This window comes from Notechis scutatus, chromosome 5 (assembly GCF_049901735.1).
Source record: "Notechis scutatus isolate UNSWTSFEM ecotype Mainland chromosome 5, rNotScu1.2, whole genome shotgun sequence".
NCBI lineage: Eukaryota > Metazoa > Chordata > Lepidosauria > Squamata > Elapidae > Notechis > Notechis scutatus.
The window spans coordinates 112,468,584-112,492,608 of NC_142013.1; the positions used below are offsets into that span (position 1 = coordinate 112,468,584).

Below are 24,025 nucleotides of genomic sequence, written 5' to 3' on the forward strand. Positions count from 1 at the left end.
GATCCATGCCCTGCTCCTCACATTTCCATTTCAACGAATTTCAACCAATTTAAAGACTGCTTACCAGGTGGGAAGTAGGGATGTTTGACGGTCTGGTTTCGATCCTTTTCACACTCTTGCAACTTAGCCCGCAGAGAGGCGACCTCCCGGCGAACTGCAAGGATGTTATTCTTATCGAACCGTTCCAGTTCATTCACCATGACGCTCAAATTCTTAATCTGGGTAAAATGACAACGGTTATTTGGATTATTTTCAAGGTTGCAGATGTTTGGCAGCTGCTGAGGAAGTTCTTTTCGGTTTTTTTTTTTTTTTTTGCAAATTGTTGTGTTTATTAAGACTATCATTAAGTGTTGTACCTGATGATTCTTGACTCTTGATGAATGTATCTTTTCCTTTATGTACACTGAGAGCATTTGGACCAAAGAAAAATTCCTTGTGTGTCCAATCACACTTGGCCAGTGAAGAATTCTATTCTATTTATTCTATTATTATTTGTTGAATTGTGTGGATTTCTCTTATCTGCTATGATCAGTGGTGGGATTCCAAAATTTTCCTACCAAGTTCTATGAGAGTGCGCTTCGCAGGGGTGACTGGGCGGGACCAGCCAAAGGTGGCATTTGCTGGTTCTCCGACCTACTCAAAATTTCCACCACCGGTACACCAGAACTGGTCTGAACCGGCTGAATACCACCTCTGGCTATGATCAGATGGTAAATATCACCACCTAAATATTCTTGGCTGATCTTGAAAAAGCTAAGCAGGATCAGTACATGGAGTCCTCAACTTACAACAGTTCATTTACTGACTGTTCGAAGTGACAATGGCACTGGGGAAAGCGATTTTTGACCGTTTATTCCAGTGGTGGGATTCAAAAAAATTTACTACCGGTTCTGTGGGCGTGGCTTGGTGGGCGTGGCAGGGGAAGGAAACTGTAAAATCTCCAGTAGAGGTGGTATTTGTCGGTTCTCCGAACTACTCAAAATTTCTGGTACTGGTTCTCCAGAACTGATCAGAACCTGCTGAATACCACCTCTGGTTTATTACAACCATTAATGGTGTGAAGTGTCTCCTGCTTGGTTACAACCATTGCAGCATTCCTACAGTCACATGATTCGATGCATGACAATCAGTTGATCTTTATGATGGTTGCAGTGTCCTAATTTGGGAAGCCAGATTCACTTAATGACAGTGTTACGCATTCAACAACGGCAGCAATTCACTTGACAAACGTGGTGAGAAATGTCCAAAAAAATGGGGCAAAACTCACTTAACAAATTTCTCTCACTTAGTTGCAGACATTTTGGACTCGGTTCTGGTCGTAAATTCAGGACTACCCGTAATCGGAAGGGCTTTAAGGGAAACTGCCCGAAAAAGCAGATCCACAGGCTAGATTGGGAAGTCAGTTGAATTTCCAAAAGAAAACATTGGCATATCATTGTTTCCTGTAGTCTGCAATTCCACCCCCCCACCCCCCGGAAATCCATTCCTACCCCACACTATTCAAATGTGTTCATCCCAAATTGTATAGCTAAAAGTTTGAAGAGCTATACAATTTGGGATAAAGACCCTTTGAATGGTGCGGGAGTAAGAATGGATTTCCAGAGTGGGAAAAATTGAAGACTACAGGAACCATTTGCACTGCTCAGGGGACCCTGAGGACACAGAGAAACCTCCAAGTGACCTCAATGAACCTTCTAAAAGGATGCAAATGACCAGATGTCTGCAATTCCCCACCATCATCCAGTCAGAGCTGAAGAAGCTTCTGGGATGAGAAGTGAAACATCTTCGCCTCCTGAAAAAAAAGCACCTTTGGGAGAACCACGACCTGGAAAATTGAGAATCTCTACCTACTGACCCTGGATAATGTTTCAGGATCTAATCTGGGTCAGGCACTGGGACCAGAGGTTTAGACTCCCAAGCTTTTGGATTTAGGCTGAATCCCATCCTCAGGGAACTTCTCTGTACCAAAATGTGGCCCAGATTTTAATTCGTTCCATTGTCTCACTTTTTTTTACTCTTCTCTTTAGCATCCGCTATTGCCCAGGTAGGACTTCCAATCATTACCTGCTTGGAAGGCCAGTATAAAACTGGCCTCGAGTGAATGAAAAGGAAGAATTACAGCCTCACTCCTGATTATTGTTTCAGAAGCGACAGGCAATCCCATTAGAGACGTGGGAGGTTCAAAGAAATCAAAAGAGGAAGCCCAAGAAATGATTTTTACCTCGACATACAACTGTTCCACAAACACGTTGCTTCCAGTAAGCGACGCCTTCAGCTGAGTGATCAACCTCTCCATCTCGGTGATTTCCAGTCTGACTAATTCGAAATCCAACGATGTGTAAGTTATGCTGGATTTCTCCATGTGCTCAATCCTGACGGTTACATTTAGAATCTTTTCTTCATACAGCGCAATTAATTGGGTGTACTGCCTCACCTGTAAAGAAAGGTAAAGAAAGGCATTCCATCTGAGTTCATGTCTCGAAGGATACTTTTTAGAAGACAAAAGTTTTTCCCCTGTCACCTTTTTGGAATCTCACCAAGATCAAAAGATGATTTGCGGCAACTGAGCCCAGAAGCTTATCTAATGCCGTCTTTATTTATAGACTAAAACTCATAGCTAAGATTACAGATGAAATGCCCCCGATAAAGTAAATAATCTGTAGAATAGGGGGGAAAAGGGTTATCATTGATCGGAAACATTCTTCCCGCTTTTTGGAACCAAAGACTACAAAAAGTGCAGGCAAAAAAATCTGTGGGTTGTGCACCAGTTACGCCCTTCCCTGGACCAACGGTCCCTACTCACAGTTACTCATGCCCTGGTCACTTCCCATCTTGATTATTGCAATGTGCTTGACATGGGACTGGCCTTGAAGAGCATCCAGAAGCTCCAGTTGGTGCAAAATACAGCAGCCCGCATGGTTGTGTGTAGACCTCAGTGTACACATGTGTCACCTCTCCTGCAGGAGCTGCATTGGTTGCCGATTGGCTTCCAGGTGCAATTCAAGGTGCTGGTTGTCCCCTTTAAAGCCCTTCATGGCTTGGGACCAGGTTATCTGAGGGACCATCTCTTGCCTGTCACATCCACCCAACCCACCAGACCAAGGAGGCCGGGAATGATGGTGGGTCCCATCCCCAAGGGAGACACACCTGATGGGACCCAGAAGAAGGGACTTTTCCGTGGTGGCTCCCTCTCTCTGGAACATCATTCCCCCCAGAGATTAGAATGGCCCCCACTCTAGCTCTCTTCCAGAAGGCACTGAAGACCTGGTTCTGCCAAGGGGCCTGGGGAACCCAGAGCGGGATGAAGACCATCAAACGACTCGTGTGATCTGTTGTCATCGGGGCGGGGAGTGGGAGTTGGGGGGTGATTGCCCCCCCCCCCCAGATTTTGTTCTATTGTACTTTATTATTTCATTTGATTCTTTTTGTTAGTTTTTATTGTTTTTTTTATTTTTATTTTTTGTTTTTAATACATGTGATGACCCAGGGTGGGATACAAATGTAACAAAATCCAAAACGTAAACAAATGTCCTTTAATGCCTCCAACTTGGCCCCACTGTTCAATAATACTCAGTTGGGAGATAAAACGTACTCGAAAATTATCTTCAAAAGAAAGCAATACAGTCCGAACTTAATGAGAAGATAGAAGTGAAATAAAAAAAAAAACCAAACAAACTACAATGACGAAATCTCCACAATGGAACAGGAGAAGTATTTACCAAATTCAAGGAGATAACAAGGGACAGTCTTTTGGAAGGACACCAACCAAGATAACTTCGGACCAAAATAAAACACGCTTTGTTTCCAGCGTTTGCCAGTACGCAGGTCCAAACGCTTATTCAGTTCTCACACCTGCAGCCCATGAAGAGGATCAAGGCCCACTCCTCCCAAGGAGACCACGTCTCTCCCTGATCCTCTCCTCCCTGCGTGCCCTAGGATGGATAGGGGGTGGGCCTGGGTCCTCCTCTGACTGCCCAGCCAGCCTCTGCCCTTCCCCAGCCTCCTCCGCAACCTCCAGAGCCACACTTCCACTCCCTGTCGGCTGTTCGTCCTCTCCCTTGGAGTCAGTCTCCACCAGGGACATGACATTTTACATTGTGCAAGCCGCCTCGAGTCACCATGAGCGAATAGGTGGCAATATAAATTAATTAAATAAATAAATAAAATAAAATGTCACAGTTTTTTTTTTTAACCCAAGCTCTCCTCTGTTTTATTGCTTCTTCTTTCTTTTCTTTTTTTTAAAGTTAACCGGATGAAACAGACTGGAGCTTTTGGGAAGAACTGCCTCTGCCTAATGTTGTTGTGATGGATTAGACATGGGGTAATTGGCCGTGAAATCTACAGCTCTGCATCTCCAGGACTTTCAGGTCAACAGCTTAACATGCTGCCTGAAGGATGGTAAGCTGCAGGTACGCCATCCTGCAATGGATCAAAGAACCACCCAAAGCGCAGCTGGTTCAAGAGCTTTTCCTGACTGAGATGAGGAATGGAATGATAGATGCCTGTAGTCCATGCTCAGAAACTGGCAGGCATGGGAGCCGAACCATTCTTCAGTTCCACGGAGGGCCAGCTTCATCTATTCCAACTAAAGTCCAGCAGCCATCTTAGAAATAAAGAGCAGCCTGCATAGTGTAGATCTCTGTCCTCCAAAAGCCCGCTGAGATACCTCCCAGCATCTGCTGCCTTGGACAACTGTCCCATTAGACCTAATCTTAAAACTGACCGAAATTCAGAGCTTCGCTCTTTGCCAGTTTTATGGACCAGAGTTATAAGCACATCTTGCAAGATTCTAAGATCCGATCTGTCAATGTTGCCCCCTCTTTAAACTTCAGCCCACTCTTTGATGCTCTGGAAATGTCCTTGTCTTCTCCATCTTCCCCACTTTTAGGCAGCATTCCCTCCCTGCCCCGTTTCGTTTCTCATCCAAGAAGCTTCTTCAGAGCTCAAGAAGCTTCTGGAATGAGAAGCGAAACCTCTTCAAAGAAAAACCAGAAAGTCCCGTTGCCCCTTGAAGAAAGCACCTTTGGGATTGTGATAAAAGTGCATTTTGACACCACAATGCAAGATTTCCTCTTTTTATATATACTTTCATTGCTCTGCCATGGCTCACATTTTAATCCCCTGCCCTTCTGTGGACACCAATGAACTCAACCCAAGCCACAGTTGCAACCAAGAAGTCAATAAAAACCAAACTCAGATTATTATCCTAAGATTAAATCCCCGTTTATTCTCTGACTTATCCCCTGAAGCCAAAAACAAGCTAATCACTTTGTTTGAATTCATGAAGATGTAGATAACTTCCCAGTGTCAAATCTCCTCTGGTGACAGCAACAAATCCTGGCTGGGTAAGTTCTTGATATTTGAGGGGGAAGAAACCCACATAAAAAGTGCTATACAAGTCGTAAATTTATGGGTTTTTTTTAAGAGAAAAGCTACAATTTGAAACAATCAACAAGCCAAAAAGGGAATTAAAAAAGACCTAAGCACCTTTCCATCAGCAGTTAGCATCCAGATCAGCATAGATAAACTGCAAGATGAACCTCAGACCAACAATCAAGAGGCAAACAATTCCTTAAGAAAGAAACTGCCAAAGAAGCCAACAGTAAACAGCCCAACCAAAGAACCTCTGACACCATCCCCACCAACAGGGCAAGACACTAAATATAAACTGACAATGAGCCCCACTCCTTACCAGCACTGATGGTGTTATCTAGTTGGGTAATGAAATGTCTGCAAGAAAACAAGCAAGCTCAGAGAGCACCAGAGACCCCACAGTCCTTTTCCTCCTCCTTCTCCTCCTCCTCCTCCTCCTCCTCCTCCTCCTCCCTCCTTTCTCCTTCTCTGCAAACCCCACACCCTTCTTGTACTGATGATATTACCTAGTTGGGTAATGAAATGTCTGCAAGAAAAAAAAGCAAGCTTGGAAAGCACCCAGGACACCCTACAACCTTCTACCACTAAAAACAGAAAAATCTGAACAAATGGAAAACCCAAACCCTATACATTTACCGCTGTCCCAGTTTTCTATTTCAGTTTTGTCATGTACCTGGAGATACAAACCCATGCCTGGTTTTGTACCATGAGTAAAACCTCAGATGGGAAAATAGCAGGCAGAGTCAAGAGAGGAATTGGCCTGGAATCATTACGTCCCCACAAACAGTCCACATTGAACTCCTCTTGAATGCCATTGACCCTTATCCAGTGCCAATTTAGTGCTGACCCTTAGTTGACTAGATTCATGTATACAGGCTTGATCATGGTGGTGCAGTGGTTAGAATGTGGTACTGCAGGCCGCTTCTGCTGACTGCCAACTGCCTGCAATGGGCAGTTCGAATCCCACCAGGCTCAAGGTTCACTCAGCCTTCCAGCCTTCTGAGGTGGGTAAAAGGAGGGCCCAGGTTGTTGGGGGCAAGAGGCTGACTCTGTAAACCACTTAGAGAGGACTGTAAAGCATTGTAAAGCAGCATATACATCTAAGTGTTATTGCTATCTCAACTGGAAGTCCGTGTGGGATCCTGATGCTTCATGCCTAAAATATCATCCGGGCATCTACTTTTGACTAAACCCTAAAGTCTGTTTTTCCTATGTTGCAGTTTACTTCCCTTCTAAGCGATTCCGAGGACAGAATCAAACTGCAGGAAACTGAAGTATTTTAATGGATGGCCGTGTCAAGATAACAAATAGCATTAAGCAAATCCTCGGCAAAAGGGACGAAAGGGGCAGAATCCTCGGTGAGAGATTGCAAAAGCAATATAGGACAAGTTGTAAGAACACCGCACATGATGATTGTGCTGTGATGGTTGAAAAAACACACACACACACACATCCTTTTGGATAAAAGCTGTGTCCTCGCCTTCCTTTGTCTCTGAGCCATTTTCAAAAAGAGTGATGCATTTATGAAAGACATCAATTACTTGAATCTGGCAAACAGCCACTCGAATGGCGTGTTCATTCAGAAGAAATGTGCATTAAACACCACTTCCAAAATGGTCTTAACCCTGAGATACAATGAGCAACCCTGAAACGTTCTCTTGTGTTGTTTTTTTCCTCTCCATATTAAAAAACTGTCAAAACTAAATCAGTCTCCCCATAGCGAAGCAACCAAATGCATTTCCCTGACCAGCTCACATTGGATAATGCATCGTTCTGCATTGGGCTGGTGTGCTTGCCACACAACTGGCCCCAACAGATTTGAAAAACAACAAAGCTATTTTTCTTTTCATTTAGTTCTGCAGAGGAAATGATTGAGTCTGTCATCTGCACCTCTATAACTGTCTGGTTTGGCTCTGCAACCCAACAAAGCAGACACAGACTTCAACAGATAGTTAGAACTGAAGAAAACAAACAATAACCACCAACCTGCCTTCCATGGAGGACCTGCATACTGCACGAGTCAAAAAGAGGGCTGTGAAAATATCTACAGACCCCTCACATCTTGGACATAAACTGTTTCAACTCCTTCCCTCAAAATGACGCTATAGAGCACTGCACCCCACAACAACTAGACACAAGGACATTTTCCCCCATGCCATCACTCTGCTAAACAACAAATTCCCACAACACTGTCAAATTATTTACTAAGGCTGTATTACTATTATTCTTCTCATCCTTCCTAGTACCTTTCTCTTCCCACTTATGACTACAACCTTGTTGCTTGTATCTTTACAATTTATATTGTTTTATTTAGTTTCCTAGTATGATTTGATTGCTTAATTAGTAACTCATGACTATCACTAAGTGTTGTATCTTATGATTCTTGATGAATGTATTTTTTAATGTAGACTGAGAGCTTATGCACTGAATACAAATTCCTTGTGTGTCCAATCACACTTGACCAATAAAGAATTCTATTCTATTCTATTCCATTTCATTCTATATTCTATCCTATCCTATCCTATCCTATCCTATTCCATTCCATTCCATTCCATTCTATTCCTTATTCCATTCCTTATTCCATTCTATTCCATTCCATTCTCCTATTCTATGCTATTCTGTTCTGTTCTATTCTGTTCTGTTCCGTTCCGTTCCGTTCCATTCCATTCCATTCCATTCTATTCAATTCCTTATTCCACTCCTTATTCCATTCTATTCCATTCCGTTCTCTATTCTATTCTATTCTATTCTATTCTATTCTATTCTATTCTATTCTATTCTATTCCATTCCATTCCATTCCATTCCATTCCATTCCATTCCATTCTATATTCTATTCTATTCTATTCTATTCTATTCTATTCTATTCTATTCTATTCTATTCTGTTCTGTTCTGTTCTGTTCTGTTCTGTTCTGTTCTGTTCTGTTCTGTTCTGTTCTATTCCTTATTCCACTCTTTATTCCATTCCATTCCATTCCATTCTATATTCTATTTTACTCTACTCTACTCTACTCTACTCTACTCTACTCTACTTTACTCTATAAGTTAAGCAATGGCCCAGTCTGTTTAAGCAAAAGCTGCCTCAAAAGGTGTGTGGAGGGGGGAATAAGCTTGTTTTCACTGGCATGACTTGTGAAAATTCCCATCAAGTGAGAAAATGCTTTCCCTAACTACATCTACGTATAATAATAGCATTATGCGATTGTATCATTTATAGCGCTATACAGGTAGCGCTCAGCTTACAACTACAATTGAATCCAAAATTTCTGTTGTGAAGCAAGACAGTTACTAAGTGAGGATTTTGCCCCATTTTATGACCTTTCCTGCCACCGTTGTTAAGTGAATCACTGCAGCTGTTAAGCTAGTAATGCAGTTCTTCCCCATTGACTTGGCTCATCAGAAAGTCGCAAAAAGGGGATCGCGTGATGTCTGAAACACTGCAACCGCCATATGTCCATGCCAGTGGCCAAGCCTCTGAATTTTGATCACGCGACTACAGGGATTCCACAATGGGTCGTAAGTTTGAAAAGTGGCCACAACTCACTTTTGTCTAGAATGGTCATAAATCTAGAACTACCTGTATATTATTTATATAAGCTTGGAGGATACTGGTTTTTTGTGGCTTGATTGACGGCTTTCTACAAATAATTCAAAGATCATTGACATCAAAATTGGTTGTGCTTTGCGAAACACCTTTAATCTGCCTCTACAAATGACCACCTGATAACAGCCTTCCAGTATTTCAGAGGCTGCCACGGAGAAGAGGGGGTCAACTTATTCTCCAAAGCACCAGAAAACAAGACAAGAAACAATGGATGGAAACTAATCAAGGACAGATTTGACCTAGAACTAAGGAGAAAATCCCTAACAGTGAGGACGATTAACCAGTGGAACTGCTTGTCTGCAGAAATCGTGGGCTCTCCATCACTGGAGGTTTTCAAGAAGTTGTGGGTGTGTCATCACTGGAGGTTTTTAAGAAGAGACTGAACAGCTATCTGTCTGAAATGGTATAGGCTGGGTCTCCCTCTTGAGCAGGGGGCTGGACTAGGAGACCTCCAAGGTCCCTGCCATGCCCCTGTCAGAATCTGACTCAGAGGAGAAAGGGGGCAGGAGTGTGGCTCTGTTGGCTGTGGAACAAACTGGGGAAGGGCAAGGTCCGGCTGGGCAGAGCAGAGAGGAGGGAGAACAAGGGAGAGGGGAGTCAGAGGAAGACCCAGGCCCACCCCCTCTTCATCCTAGGACACACAGGGAGGAACGGAGAAGGGAGCAACATGGGTTGCATGGCTTACGGGGGAGGAAAGGGCCCTGATTCCCTTCATTAGCTGCAGCTGGGAACACAGTGTATAAAAAAAGGAAAGCTGCATGCAGTAAGCTGTTGGGAGCAAATGTGATTTTATCTTGTATCACTGCGGCTTATCTGTGTTCCTGGCATCTTCCCAACTGTGTGAGTTTTGCTGCGCTTTTGCCAAACTAATTACTTCAGTTTGGTTTGTTTGAATTTTGAGTTACAGTTTGTGTGTACCTTGTTTTGGACTGAATTTTCTACAGTCAAAGGCTGTTCCTGGAAGAGTTTTTCTCCAGCCCAACGGTAACCTGGACATTGGGGGCAAAGTTGGAGATAATAAAGGGACTCTTATGGCTGATCTGACTGTGTTGTCTTTGTGCCTGGGTCATCACAATCCCTTCCAAATCTATTCTGATTTTGACCTCTGGGATAGCAGAAGGAGAGGATAGGGTATCCTCTTTAGCAGGGGGCTGGACTAGAAGACCTCCAAGGTCCCTTCCAGCTCTATTCTGATTCTGACCTCTGGGGATAGCAGAAGGAGAGGATATATGGTCTTTGGTCATCCCTGAAATAAAGTTATCGTTTTAGAAAAGTATCTCTGAGTCTGATTCCAGGCCCATACTCACCCCACTCTTGATTTATAAGGGGAGATTTATCAGAGATACGTTGCAAAATAGAATGTTCTCTTTATTCTTGAAGGAACTCTTGTGGAAAACGAATGGCCAGGGCAGTCATTGACTAAAAAGGAAGCACCATGGCTAGGGTTTTGATTTGAAGATCCCAGATAAACTCATAAATCTACCTTGCTAAGCTGCTTCCCACATCGGCTCCATTCACTTCCTTCCTAAGCAATACAAGGCACCTCCAAATTCAATGCGCTTGTATCTGAATGCTGCTCTATTCAACCAAGGCCATTCCCTATTGTATAATACAAGCAAGGAAGAATGACTAACAACTGTGTTTGAGGGAATCTATAACAAAGGCCCAGTTACCACCCCCCAAAAAAATCAGGGTGTCGCCCTGGGTCACACACCCTTCCCGTCACTTCCAATCAGTGGTGGGATTCAAATTTTTTACTACCAGTTCTATGGGCGTGGCTTGGTGGGTATGGCTTTTTTTTTGCTTTTTTGCCGCCCCCCACCCATTTTGGGGAGCTTCCTAGCCTCAGAGGAGCCTCTGGGGGGGTGTTTTTGCTCCCCTAAGGCTCATCTGGGGCTCTGGAAGATAAAAAATAGAAGTGGGGCGGCTGAGCTCCTCTCTCCATTTTTTGCCTTCCTGGGCCTCAGCAAGGGGAATCCCAGCATGGCTGATCTTTGCACAGCTGATTGTCGGGAGGGGGAAAAAAAGAAATACCTTAGGCGAATGTCAGGCGGGCGGGTAAGCGAGCATCGGGAGGGAGGACAACCAGATCGGGAGCGGGGCCAGCCAGAATTTACTACCGGTTCGGCAACCCACACCAAATTCTTGCTACCGGTTCGCCCGATCCGGTGCGAACCGGCTGAATATCATCAGATCAGGGGTGGGTTTCAAAAAAAATTTCCTAGCAGTTCGAAGAGCTCACATCGCTACCAGTACACCAGAACCAGTCCAAACTGGTTGAATACCACCTCTGCTTCTGAGGTAAGGATCAAAAAAAAACAACCATTTTTAATTCCCAGTTTGATTTCCATATTTTGAGGAAAAATATGCAGTGTTTCAATTAGGGGTCCTGGAGTCTCCAACTCCTTCAGCCCCTTCCGTCATGTATGCGTGCTTGTGTGTGTGTGTTTTTCTTCTTTCAAAACGGGGTAAACGTCTCTCTGATTATACTGGGTGAGAAAATGATGAATATTTATGGCTGAGAATTTATAATTGAGTGCTCTGTCTTTTCCTTCTGATTAATTCAAGGACACTTCAATTCCTTGCCAAGGATGCCAGGTTGCTGGAGCAGAGGCACAAAACTCCTGGACACCTAATTGAAACCCTGCATATTTTTTTCATCAAGCAGACTTCAAATATTCTGGGAAGGGCCCCCCTCCCCCCATCTTCTCACCCTGGGTTTTCTGGAGATTGAAGAGCCAGGGAATTATTGATGGTGGGTTTCCTTCCTTGAAATTTTTACAAAGAAAACAATGGCCGACTCCACAGAGCCTACAACAACACAGCGTCTAACTAAGGAGCTTAGTTTTAATTAAAAAGGCATTAGGAAAACCCGTCTCACCATCACCCAGCTTCAGAGAGAATGGCGGAGAGTCTGTTTTCCCACCCTGCCTTAAAATATTTTTTAGCAAAGGCTGAGGAATATTCTCTTAGGGGGAGCCTGGAAGCCCCACCAAAGCACGTCTCCAGGTGGCGGATTTGGGGGCCCTACCCAGTATGGCTTTTATGTTGTTATGGGGGTTGGAGGGAATCAAATAACCTCCCATGGACCAACAGGCCTGGTGAGCGACAGCTGGCTCATCAGTATCGATTGAAGGCAGAAACCACATTGGTCAGAACGGCTTCAGAAGAATAGCACATGGTGTTTCCTTCTATTTATTCCCCCAGCCAGGAAGGGGCCATTCAGCATCCACGTGTGCTTTGCTTCCAAAGTTGATTCCTTGACCTCCATTGTTCCCCTCTCCTAACAGCTCTGTGCATACGTGCATCTGGAACGGGCACCAGCTGCTCCTCCTCCCCAATGATACCAGCCTCTGAAAGCAGCTGCCTCTCTGATGGCTGGGAAATGTCGGACAGCCCTGGCTCTATCTCTGCGTCCGACACAGAGCATCCATCAAAGCCTTCCCTAGACTTCAGACCTGGCCCAAGATCCTCCCCCCAACCTCCTCATGGTCTGATTCTGCCTCCAGGTCCGTTGGCAGCTGGCGGGCCACAACAGTCTACTAATTAATTAAATGCCTTTTTGAGATTTTGAAAAACAACCCAAAAGGTTGGATGACAATGGAACAAGTCAAAGCGTGTTTTCAACCTTTCATAGAAAAGGTTAACAGCATTGTATTGTTCTAGAAATTGATGGTTAATGTGACTTTTCAAAGATCTCTCCAGATGTTGTTGGGTGGCAACCACCGACGTTCTCCATTATTGACCAACCTGGCTGAGACTATTCAATGTTGACACCCTCCCTCACTTGTGCTGTAGCCTTGGGAAACGTATACCATTCAAGGGAAAACTAAGAACTTGGTAAGTTCTACTTAAGATACCTGCGGTATCTTAGAAAGAGAAGAGTGATGGATAATTGAAAGGCTTAAGTGCTTCTCTCTGACATCCTTCATAAATAACACAGATAATGGAGCCAGACTGAGGTCAGGACTTCTGGGTGGGTGGGTCCTTTCCAAAGTGTTTTCAACCCTTTTGTAGTTCCTCCAACTGCTACAGTAGAGGAAGATAGTATGACATGAGCTGGCTTCATCTTCCTCATGTCTTTCCTATGGAAGAAGCTCAGAGGTGGACAAATGAAAGTACACAGCTAATGGTCACTGTTGCAATGTCCAGATCTTTTCTAGAAAATGCATTCTAAAGTGGCAATCCTTGGGTTCTTTGAATCTATCATCTATCTATCTATCTATCTATCTATCTATCTATCTATCTATCTATCTATCTATCTATCTATCTATCTATCCATCCATCCATCCATCCATCCATCCATCCGTTCATCTATCCACCCATCCACTCATCCACTCATCCACCTATCCAATTATCCATCTCTCTGACTGTTATCTATCTGTCTGTCTGTCAGTCTGTCTGTCTTTGCAACCATCCACCTATCCACCATCCACCCAACCAACTATCCACCTATCCATCTACATCTATCTATCTATCTATCTATCTATCTATCTATCTATCTATCTATCTATCTATCTATCTATCTATCATCTATCCATATCCATCCATCCATCTCTACCTGTCTACTTGTCTATCTATCTATCCATCTATCCATATCCATCTATCTCTATCAGTTTCTATCTATCTAGCTAGCTATCATCTAGCTATCTATCATCTAGCTATCCATCTATCCATCTATCTCTATCTGGTTGTCTGTCTGTCTGTCTGTCTTCTATCTATCTTATCTATGTATCCAGTCATCTATTTATGCATATATCCATCCATCTCTACCTCTATCTCTCTATACAGCTATACATCTCTCTCTCTCTCTCTCTCTCTCTCTCTCTCTCTCTCTCTCTCTATCTATCTATCTATCTATCTATCTATCTATCTATCTATCTATCTCTATCTCTCTATCTCTCTATCTCTCTATCTCTATCTCTATCTCTATCTCTATCTATCTATCTCTATTAAACTTTCATGCCACCCATTTCCCTCAGTAGGTGTCTCTGGGCAGCTTCCAAACTTGGTTTTCCTTGACGTTGTCTTGACTCACACGCAAAGTTCTCCACACACTCATTGTGAGACTATGCAAATTAGCCATGTTCCCCACCCCCACCCCCAATAGCACAAGAAATGAAGAGACCATGTTCCTTCTCCGATTTCCTCCATAAGAAATTCCTCCAACAACCAGGAAGCTACCTGTGAAACAAGACCATGACCCCCTGCTAAGGTCTACTTAAACATCAAGGACTTTCTATCAATCTGCTATCCTTCAGCTCGGTCTCCTAATGATAAAAGGCTAAAACTACTTACTTTTGAAAGTTCACTGTCAAATTTTGCGGAAAGCTGCTTAGCCAGAATTTCAAGGTTTTCCACTTTCTGTACAGGAAATGTTGTATCGGGCAGGTAAACCGAGCACTGGCACATTCCATGATCATCCACAACGCCGGTCACATTGGTAAATGGCTGGGGGGGAAAAGATTTAAAAGAGGGAAATTTCAGTAATCTACCTAGTCAGGGGTGTTTCTCTTTGTTGATGCTCACCCTGGGAAAACACAACCATGAATCCTAGAAACTTATTGAGACATAAATAAACCCTGTTCACAAAATAAAATAAAAAAGAACACCCAACTTGGCTAGAATAATTAGAGCCGTGGCTCGAAGATTGCATTGCAAAATAACTCAATAAAAATTACAAAGCAAAACAGTCTTTTCCCACGAATAATGCTTTTCAAATGATCTCTTTCCCAAACCAAAAGATTATAATGGAATCTACAGTAGTTCGTTTACTAGTTTTTTAATGTTGTTTTTATTTATTTATTTATTTTAATTAAAAAAAAGGCTGTTCCTCCAGACTGGAGAATCTTGCGTTTTAATTGAAAGCAACTTGGTATCATATATCTACGTTGATTTAGTGCACCGTGGTCTCACTTAGCCAGTCAATACCAAGCAGGCAGAAAAGAACGGAGGGGACTTTAATCCATTACAATTGATGGAGGGAGAGCATCTAGCTGAACTCAGCTGCCACTTGGGGGCCTAAGATCCTGATCGTGCTTCCTATAGAGTTGATTTCCCTGCAAATCTATTGCTTCTGCTCAGCTCAGCAGTTTTTCGGTCTGCCAAGAAAAACACTCCTTTAAAGTTTGCATCGAAACAGCTTCATGAAATGGCCACATGTTTCCTTGGTCATGCTAAATGGCCACATGTTTCCTTGGTCTGGATACCTGTAATTTCTCATTAGTCGGTTGTGCCTAAAGCCATCAACGTTGAATGGAGTTGGAAGGGAGTTTGGAGTTCTTCTAGTCCAGTGGTTTCCAACCAGTGAGCCAGGGACCACTGCTGGTACGTGAGTAAATTTTGGTGGTACACAGAGAAATGTCACCCCCAAAGCAATTAATCCAGGCTGTGTGGGAACACAAGGCTGCACCACTCACATGGCCCATGGGAACACAAGGCATTGCGAACAACATGAGGTAGTGAGAGGATGTGGGAAAGGGCAGAGGGGGAAACTTGCCCCAGTCACCCCATGTGCCTGGCCTGGCTACAGGGCTGCTTCTTTCTTCTGCTTTTGGCTGCACACAAGGAAAGCAGCAAAGGTCTGTCTTTCTCTCCCCCAAACTCTGCCAGAAATGAGTCTTTGGGATCCTCCTGCCCCAAGAGGCTGTGCCAGCAAAGACTCATTTCTGGCGGAGTTTGGGGGAGAGAAAGAAAGACTTCTGCTGCTGCTGCTGCTTTCCTTGCATGAAGCCAAAAGTCAGTCAGTCTCTCTCTCTCTCTCTCTCTCTCTCTCTCTCTCCTCCCTCTCTCTCTCTCTCTCTCTCTCTCTCTCTCTCTCTCTCCCCCTAAGAACGGAGATGGAAATGGTATCCTGTGATCCCAAAATAAAGAATGATCGATCGGTAGAAAATGGGGTGGGGAATTTTTGGGTCCACAGGATTTAAAATGATGAGTTTGGTGGTCCCTGAGGTCCAAAAGGTTGGCGAGCCCTGTTCCAATCCAACTCAGGCAGGAAAAACCCTATAGCAGGGGTGTCAAACTCAGCACCTGTGGGCCAGATCCAGCCTGTGGGGTACTTAGATCTGGCTCATGGGTCTGCCCTGGAAACAGTGGAGGACTGGCCCGTGATGCTTCCGCCAGTCATAGCAGTCTCCCAAGCTCCATTTTCAGCTGCCACGGCCTCCTACCAACCTCTGCCAGTGAAAACAGAGCTCAAGAGGGCTGCACAGCATGAAGGCAACCTGAGAGCTCCGAGGGGGAAGAGAGAATAGAGCTGGCAGAGAGAGGTGGAGCCTGAGCTGTCTGTCAGCCCTCAGATGGAGAGTCAACAACCCCCAGATCTGGAGGTGGCTGATGAGGAAGAGAAGGAACAGCCGGGCACAGTGCCTGATGTGCAGAAGGCAGAGGAGAGGAGAGCAGTGGAAATCCATGGGCCAGTCCTTGGGACAGAAGAGCTGCTAGCAAAAGGTAATTTCTCATTAGCCTAAAGCCACCAATGTTTAATAGAATAACCAACTTCAAAGGGACCTTGGAGATCTTCTAGTCCAACCCCCTGCTCAGCCAGAAAAGACCCTATAGCATGGGTGTCAAACTCAACATCTAGAGGCTGGATCTGGCCCATGGAGTACTTAGAACTAGCCCATGGGGCCACCCTGGAAACAGCGGAGGACCGGCCTGCAAAGGACCACCAGCAAAAACAGGCTCCCGAGCTCCGTTTTCATCTGCCATGGCCTCCTACAACCCTTTGCCAGCAAAAATGGAGCTTGGGAGGAGCACATTCAGCCCCGCTGAGCTCCATTTTTGCTGGCAGAGTTGAGGCTGTAACAGCTGAAAACGGAGCTCGGGAACCCATTTTCACTGGCAGAACACTCAGACCACCACAAGTGCCCCCAACACGAGTGATGTTGAATTGGCCATGCCCATCCTGACCACACCCACCCTGGCCCCCGAAGGTCAAACACCACCCTGATGTGGCCCTCAATGAAATTGAGTTTGATACCCCTCCCCTACAGCATCCCAGAGTAATGGTTGTCCAATCTCTTCTTAGAAACTTCCAGTGTTGGAGCACCCACAAGTTCTGGAGGCAAGTTGTTCCACTGGTTGATTTTTCTCACTCTCACCTTTTCCTTGAAAACATTGTACTTGTCATCCAAGAAGCTTCTTCAGTTCCCTCTTACATTTTTTTAAGGAAAGAAAAAGAACTTCTTTGGGACAACCAGTGCAAGAGTTTCTGCAACAGGTTATTTGCTTAGCGGTCTTCAGTATTAGTGATTTATCAAGGGGCCTCACCTTTATGGTGGCACTATTAAGGCTCTACACATCACTGATATATCAGCACAGTGGTGGCTGGATGGTGCTATAAATCAGTGCTGTGGATTGCCTTTTAGATGCATTTAAAAATCAAATTAGACAAAGCCGTTGAGGCCATCAAAGGTTGAAGCCATTATCACTGAAGGAATAACCATGGTGGTCTTCTAGTCCATTCCATTGCTCAAGTAGGAAACCTTATACCATAGATGATAGATAGATAGATAGATAGATAGATAGATAGATAGATAGATAGATAGATAGATAGATAGATAGATAGATAGATAGATCATAAATAGAGATGGATGATGGATGGATAGATAGATGGATATATAGATAGATGAGAAATTATAGGGATGGATGGATAAATGATGATAGATAGATAGATAGATAGATAGATAGATAGATAGATAGATAGATAGATAATCATAGATGGATAATGGATGGATGGATGGATATATTGATAGATGAGAAACTATAGGGATGGATGGATGGATGGATGGATGGATGGATGGATGGAGATAGATAGATAGATAGATAGATAGATAGATAGATAGATAGATAGATAGATAGATCATAGATAGATGGATAATGGATGGATGGATGGATATATTGATGAGAAATTATAGGGATGGATGGATGGATGGATGGATAGATAGATAGATAGATAGATAGATAGATCATAGATAGATGGATAATGGATGGATGGATGGATATATAGATAGATGAGAAATTATAGGGATGGATGGATAGATAATAGATGGATATATAGATAGATGAAAAATAGGCATGGATGGATAGATGATAGATGAGTAGTTGGGTGGAGAGATAGATAGATAGATAGATAGATAGATAGATAGATAGATAGATAGATAGATAGATAGATAGATGGAAACACACACATACATACATACATACATACATACATACATACATACATACATACATACATACAAACATATATATAAAACAACAGAGTTAATTACAGTGGGAGGCGGTTGGAAGGGCCTATTATGCAAGCAAGGGTTAAATTGGTTAATTATATATAAAGTCATAGATCTCTATAATGGTAGTTTAATATTCTGATGTTGTCAGCAGAGTCTGATGAAAGCTTAGCAAGTATACTAAATATAATTTTAGTTCCAGATATTGCAAGATGTCTGTTGCTTCACACACACACACACACACACACACACACACACACACACACAGAGGGAGAGGGAGGGAGGGAGGCAGAGGGAGGGAGGGAGGGAGGAAAGGAGAGAGACAAAGACAGAGACACAGAGATAGAGAGGAGAGAGAGGAGAGAAAGGTAGAGGTAGAGATGATAGAGATGATAGTGATGATAGCTATGATAGAGATAGAGATAGAGAGATAGAGACAGAGATAGAGAGGTAGACAGGTAGATAGGTAGATAGATAGACAGACAGATTTAATCCTGGCAAAGTCTTGTGTGGCATATAAACTTGCTTATTTTGCCCTACTCTGACTAGTTTTAATTCATTCAGCATTCAGTTTCATGGCAAAAACTGCAATTTTTAAAAGAAAGAGAATCTTAAAACCATTTACCTCTGCAGGACCAATTGGCTCTGGAAATACGGAAGGCAGATACCGCAAAGTAGTTGGATACTAGAAGACAGATAGATAGATAGATACAAGTGTCGTTATTGATCTGTTTTTAATTGATGACCAGCCCAGTGTGGAACATTGAGTATTGAATTTCTGCATTTCAAATCCAGCCAGGAGTGATGCACCTATCTCTGGGAAGGTTGTTTGTTTGTTTTTATGTTTTTTGTATGTTTGTGTTACTTGTGATTCCTGGCAACCACTAGGTCAAATCCGTGCAATTTTTTCTTGGCTATTTGTTTTGGAACTGACCTCCTTCTCCTGACATTGATGATGTTACCTAGTTTGGGTAATGAAATGACTGCAAGAAAACAAGCAAGCTCAGAGAGCACCAAGGACCCCACAGTCCTCCTCCTTCTCTTCCTCTTCCTCTTCCTTGAAAACCCCACTCTCTTCTAGCACTGATGATGTTCCCTAGTTGGGTAATGAAACATCTGCAAGAAAACAACCATTCTTCTTCTTCTCCTCCTCCTTCTCCTTCTCCTTCCTCTCCTCCTCCTCCTCCTCTTCCTCCTCCTCCTCCTCCTCCTCCTCCTCCCTCCTCCTCCTCCTCCTCCTCCTCCTCCTCCTCCTCCTCCTCCTCTTCTTCTTCTTCTTCTTCTTCTTCTTCTTCTTCTTCTTCTTCTTCTTCTTCTTCTTCTTCTTCTTCTTCTTCTTCTTCTTCTTCTTCTTCTTCTTCTTCTTCTTCTTCTTCTTCTCTCCTCCTCCTCCACCTTCTCTTCTGCTTCTTCCTCCTCCTTTTCCTCTTCTTCTCCTCCTCTTCCTCCTCCTCTTCTTCTTCCTCTTTCCCTCCTCCTCCTCTTCTTCTCCTTCTCTTCCTCTTCCCCCATCTCCTTCTTCTTCTTCTTTCTCCTCTCCTCCTCCTCCTCCCTGTAAACCCCATTCTCCTCTACAGTAGAACTGATGGTGTTACCTAGTTTGGGTCATGGAATCTCTGCAAGGAAATAACCAAGCTCAGAGAGCACCAAGGACCCCCCTGACCTCTTTCTTCCCAGGGCTGGGAGAGAGACATAGACTTGTTCAAGCTTACGCAGTTGGCACTGTGTCTCACAGCAGACTAAAATTCATAGTTTCCCAGTTTCTACCTCACTGCCTTTAAGCTCTATACCAAAGTGACTATCTCTGTGTATCCTGGGCATAAAAACGCTACCTTCACACAGTGATAAGCAACCCTAAAGTGTTTCTACTGGCAAGGGCTGGGCTATTCGATGATCTGATGGAGAAAAGACGGCAAGCATTGGGTGTTACCTTTCCTCTGAGAGTTGGCTGGATGTTTACGTGAAGTGAGAGAAAGAGAAAAGATAATGCCATGCATTTTTAATACCCTTGGAGCAGAGCTAAGGCGATCCATCTCTCTCATTTCCTATGTGATGTTTGCACTGGAGCTTGGGATAGTGTTTCCCTTAAAGACAGGTCCAGGGATGGACTACTGGGGGTTCACAGAGATTCGGGTGAGCCCCAAGCTAAGATTCTGTGCAGTTCAGAGAACCCCCAAATCCCACTCCTGGCCCACCCCACCCCTCCCAGGAGTCCCCACACGGCCCATTTTGGGTGCAGTAAAGTGCAGGGTGCACATGGAGATTCAGGGAGGGTGGAAAAATAGGCCTCATGGAACTTTGGAAAGGCCAGAAATGGGCATGTTTCCAGCTTCCAGAGAGTCTCCGGAGACTGAGGAGGCTGTTTTTGCCCTCCTGGAGGCTCAGAGAGAGCAAAAATTCCCCCCCCACACACACACACCATGGTGCAGGAGGCCGAGTAGGCCACGCCCACCATGGCCACCCCACCCAGCAACCGGGCAGAGAACCCTTTGTTAAAATATTTTAAGCCCACCCCTGGACAGGTCTCTGGTCTTAACCTGTCCACATCCTAAAGCCTAGTACTAACCTAAATTACTACATTTACATTACTAAACCCTAGTAAGACCACCCCTGGAATACTGCAACCACTTTTGGTCACCTTGCTACAAAAAAAGATGTTGAGAAAAAGTTCAGAGAAGAGTAACTAAGATAATCAAAGGCCTGGAGGCTAAAACATATGAGGAACGGTTGTTGCATGATTTGGGTTTGTGCTAGTCTAAACAAATGAAGAATTAGGGGTGAGATGATAGGAGTATTCCAGTATTTGAGGGACTGCCACAAAGAGAGGGTCAACTTATTTTCCAAAGCACCAGAAGAGAAGGCAAGAAACAACGGATGGAAACTAACCAAGGAGAGAAGCAACCTGAAATTAAGGAGAAACTTCCTAACAGTGAGGACAATTAATGAGTGGAACAGCTTGCTACCAGAAGTTGTGGGTGCTCCATCACTGGATGTTTCTAAGAAGAGTCTGGGAGTTGAAGTCCACAAGTCTTAAAGTTGCCAAGGTTGGACACCCCTGGTCTAGACAGTCACTTAGATGAAATGGTAGAGGATCTCCTGCTTGAATAGAGGGCTGGACTAGAAGACCTCCAAGATCCCTTCCAGTTCTGCTGTACTCTATTCTATTCTATTCCCATCCTCAAATTTAAATAATTCAGTGCTAATCTTTCCTCTTATGAGGAACCCCATGCTTCTCTAGCTTATACAACACAAAGGATGGGTCAGCTCTTTAAAGTAGCTCTATCAATGTTCAGTTTCCTGGAGAAACATGAAAAAGAAGCATCTTTTAGTTGAGTTGCATTCTTTGGCACATCAGAGGCACATCCTTGCAGGATTTGGGACAACCTTGTAATTCCTTGGGAATTGCAAGTCCCCTTCCATTCAAGCCCTAAGCATCCAAGAACTTAGTTTCCAAGTTGAGAAGCTGGGATTCTAAGCACAATTTCTACAATGGCACTTGCTGATAAAGAGGGAAGAAGATGTAATCAAGCAGCATGTATGTGGGGTTTTTTTGGGAGCAATTCAAGCATGGAAACAACCCTTTTATGAACCCTTTCCTAACTGGTGAGCAGTTCTTTTCTACCTTGCAGAAAATGCACGTGGCAACAGGCCATAACATGGCTGAGAAAGCCCACAGTCCCTCAAATGCATGGTGGAAAATTAAAAAAAAATGCATTGCATTCGTATAGTTTCTGGTGCAAATCAAAATACTGTGAGGAAAACATCTTGAGATGTTCAAGAACTTAGAAGGATGAAAGAGGCAAGAACGTGACCTCTCTGTCCATCTTCTCATCTCCATCTAAAGTAGGGGACCTCTTCTTTCTAAGACATTTTGAAATTCAGAAGTTTGCCCCAGGCATGAACTTTTCTGACCTCTTTGTTTACGGTTTGAACACATCCGATGGTGCCTTCTCTGCATCTAATAAATCTATAGTTTTAATGCAGTTTCCAAAGAAAGAAAGAAAGAAAGAAAGAAAGAAAGAAAGAAAGAAAGGAAGGAAGGAAGGAAGGAAGGAAGGAAGGAAGGAAGGAAGGAAGGAAGGAAGGAAGGAAGAAAGAAAGAAAGAAAGAAAGAAAGAAAGAAAGAAAGAAAGAAAGAAAGAAAGAAAGAAAGAAAGAAAGAAAGAAAGAAAGAAAGAAAGAAAGAAAGAAAGTCCTTGGGTATTAAGAGAGGAGATTATGCCAGCCAAAAATTAACCCCTTCTACAAAAATGATTCCTAAGGAGAGAAAGAAAGTTATCTTTTCTCCATCTTCTCATGCATATAAATTATTCTAGAAAAGACCCCAAAATGTTCATATCACAGGCCTGTTATGTCGTCCTTTTCATCCTAAGTTTGCATTAACAGAGAGATACAATCAAGATCAACTGAGGTACTAATATTACTCTATGAAGCCTTAGTAAGGCCACACCTAGAGTACTGCATCCAGTTTTGGTCATCACACTATAAAAAAGAGAGGTTGAGACTCTAGAAAGAGTGCAGAAAAGAGCAACTAATGATTAAGGGACTAGAGGCTAAAACATATGAAGAACAGTTGCAGGAACTGGGCATGGCTAGTCTAGTGAAGAGAAGGACCAGGGGAGACAGGAGAGCAGTCTTCCAGTATTTGAGGGGCTGCCCCAGGGAGGAGGAGGGGGTCAAGCTATTTTCCAAGGCACCTGAAGGCCAGACGAGTAATGGATGAAAACTGGTCAAGGAGAGATTCAACCTAGAAATAAGGAGAAACTTTCTGACAGTGAGAACAATCAACTGATGGAACAGAATTTGCCTTCAGAAGTTGTGTGAGCTTCATCACTGGAAGCTTTCAAGAAGAGACTGGACTGCCATTTGTGAGAAATGGTGTAGGGTCTCCTGCTTGAAGGCAGGGGGTTGGACTAGATGACCTCCAAGGTCTCTTCCAACTCTGTTCATCTTCCCTTTGTTGTTTCTGAATACACTGGGCAAATTGACCTTTCTGTCTGCAGATGACACCTAGGAACTGCTGTAGATTTCATCTCCTCTTCTTGATCCTCCCGGCTGCCATAACCATTCATGGGAAGATTCTCGTCAACTTGCTAAGAACCCCTTTGAGGCAGGCTGCTCTATTCACTTAAAAAATGATCAATGCGTGTAACTGAAATAAAGACATATTTTTCCACAGTTGATCCCACTCTCACCTTCTCTGCATTGATTTATGGATTGAGAATTCTTGCTGGAGAGATTGTCTCAAGTATTGTGCACGAGACACACTGGTGGGTTGATAAAAAAAAAAAATAGGCAAGAGGTTGTATTCTTCTCTATTCTGCAGCATATGGTTGCAGAATAATAAACTCACACATCAGAGCTCCTGGTCTTTTGCAAAATTAAGAGCCCAATTTGACCTTCATTAGCTTAACTGGGTGTCATTCTAGGACTATAATTCACCAGCACCAGGCTACAAACTTTGCTTACCACTTCCTCTCCCCTTGCTGGGAGTGTAGTGTCAGCAATCACATTCTGCACAAGCGGCAGCAGCAGTAGCAGTCCAGCAGCTGCAAGGAACTTCATCTTCTCAATGCTGGCAGGTGTGAAGAAAGCTGAGAGAAGGAGGCCTCTTTATAGGGCGGGCAGGTTATTTCCCTGCCAGAAGCTCGAGGTCAGAAGGAGGAAGTTACCCAACTCCTATTCACAGTGGGGCCAATACAGGTGGGTGACAACGCTTGCCAAATGAGTCACATTCCACCACAAACTGTAAAAACAACCTCACAGTTCTTTGTTCCATGTTCCTTATTGATCAAAGCCAGTCATGGTGGTCAGAG

General features: G+C 43.7%; 1 protein-coding gene across 1 annotated transcript in view; it reads right to left on the minus strand.

The window, feature by feature from the left end:
• Positions 1-23,802, minus strand: part of OLFM4 (olfactomedin 4) — a 44,943-nt gene extending 21,141 nt beyond the window's left edge. The window contains exons 1-5 of the mRNA XM_026679362.2: positions 23,679-23,802; positions 18,835-18,894; positions 14,275-14,427; positions 2,222-2,434; positions 65-218 (exon numbers count right to left, since the gene is read on the minus strand). Coding sequence (XP_026535147.2) covers positions 65-218; positions 2,222-2,434; positions 14,275-14,427; positions 18,835-18,894; positions 23,679-23,774 — 676 coding nt within the window. The 5' untranslated portion in view covers positions 23,775-23,802. The remainder of the gene's footprint in view (positions 1-64; positions 219-2,221; positions 2,435-14,274; positions 14,428-18,834; positions 18,895-23,678) is intronic.
• Between the last annotated feature and the right edge of the window lie 223 nt (positions 23,803-24,025).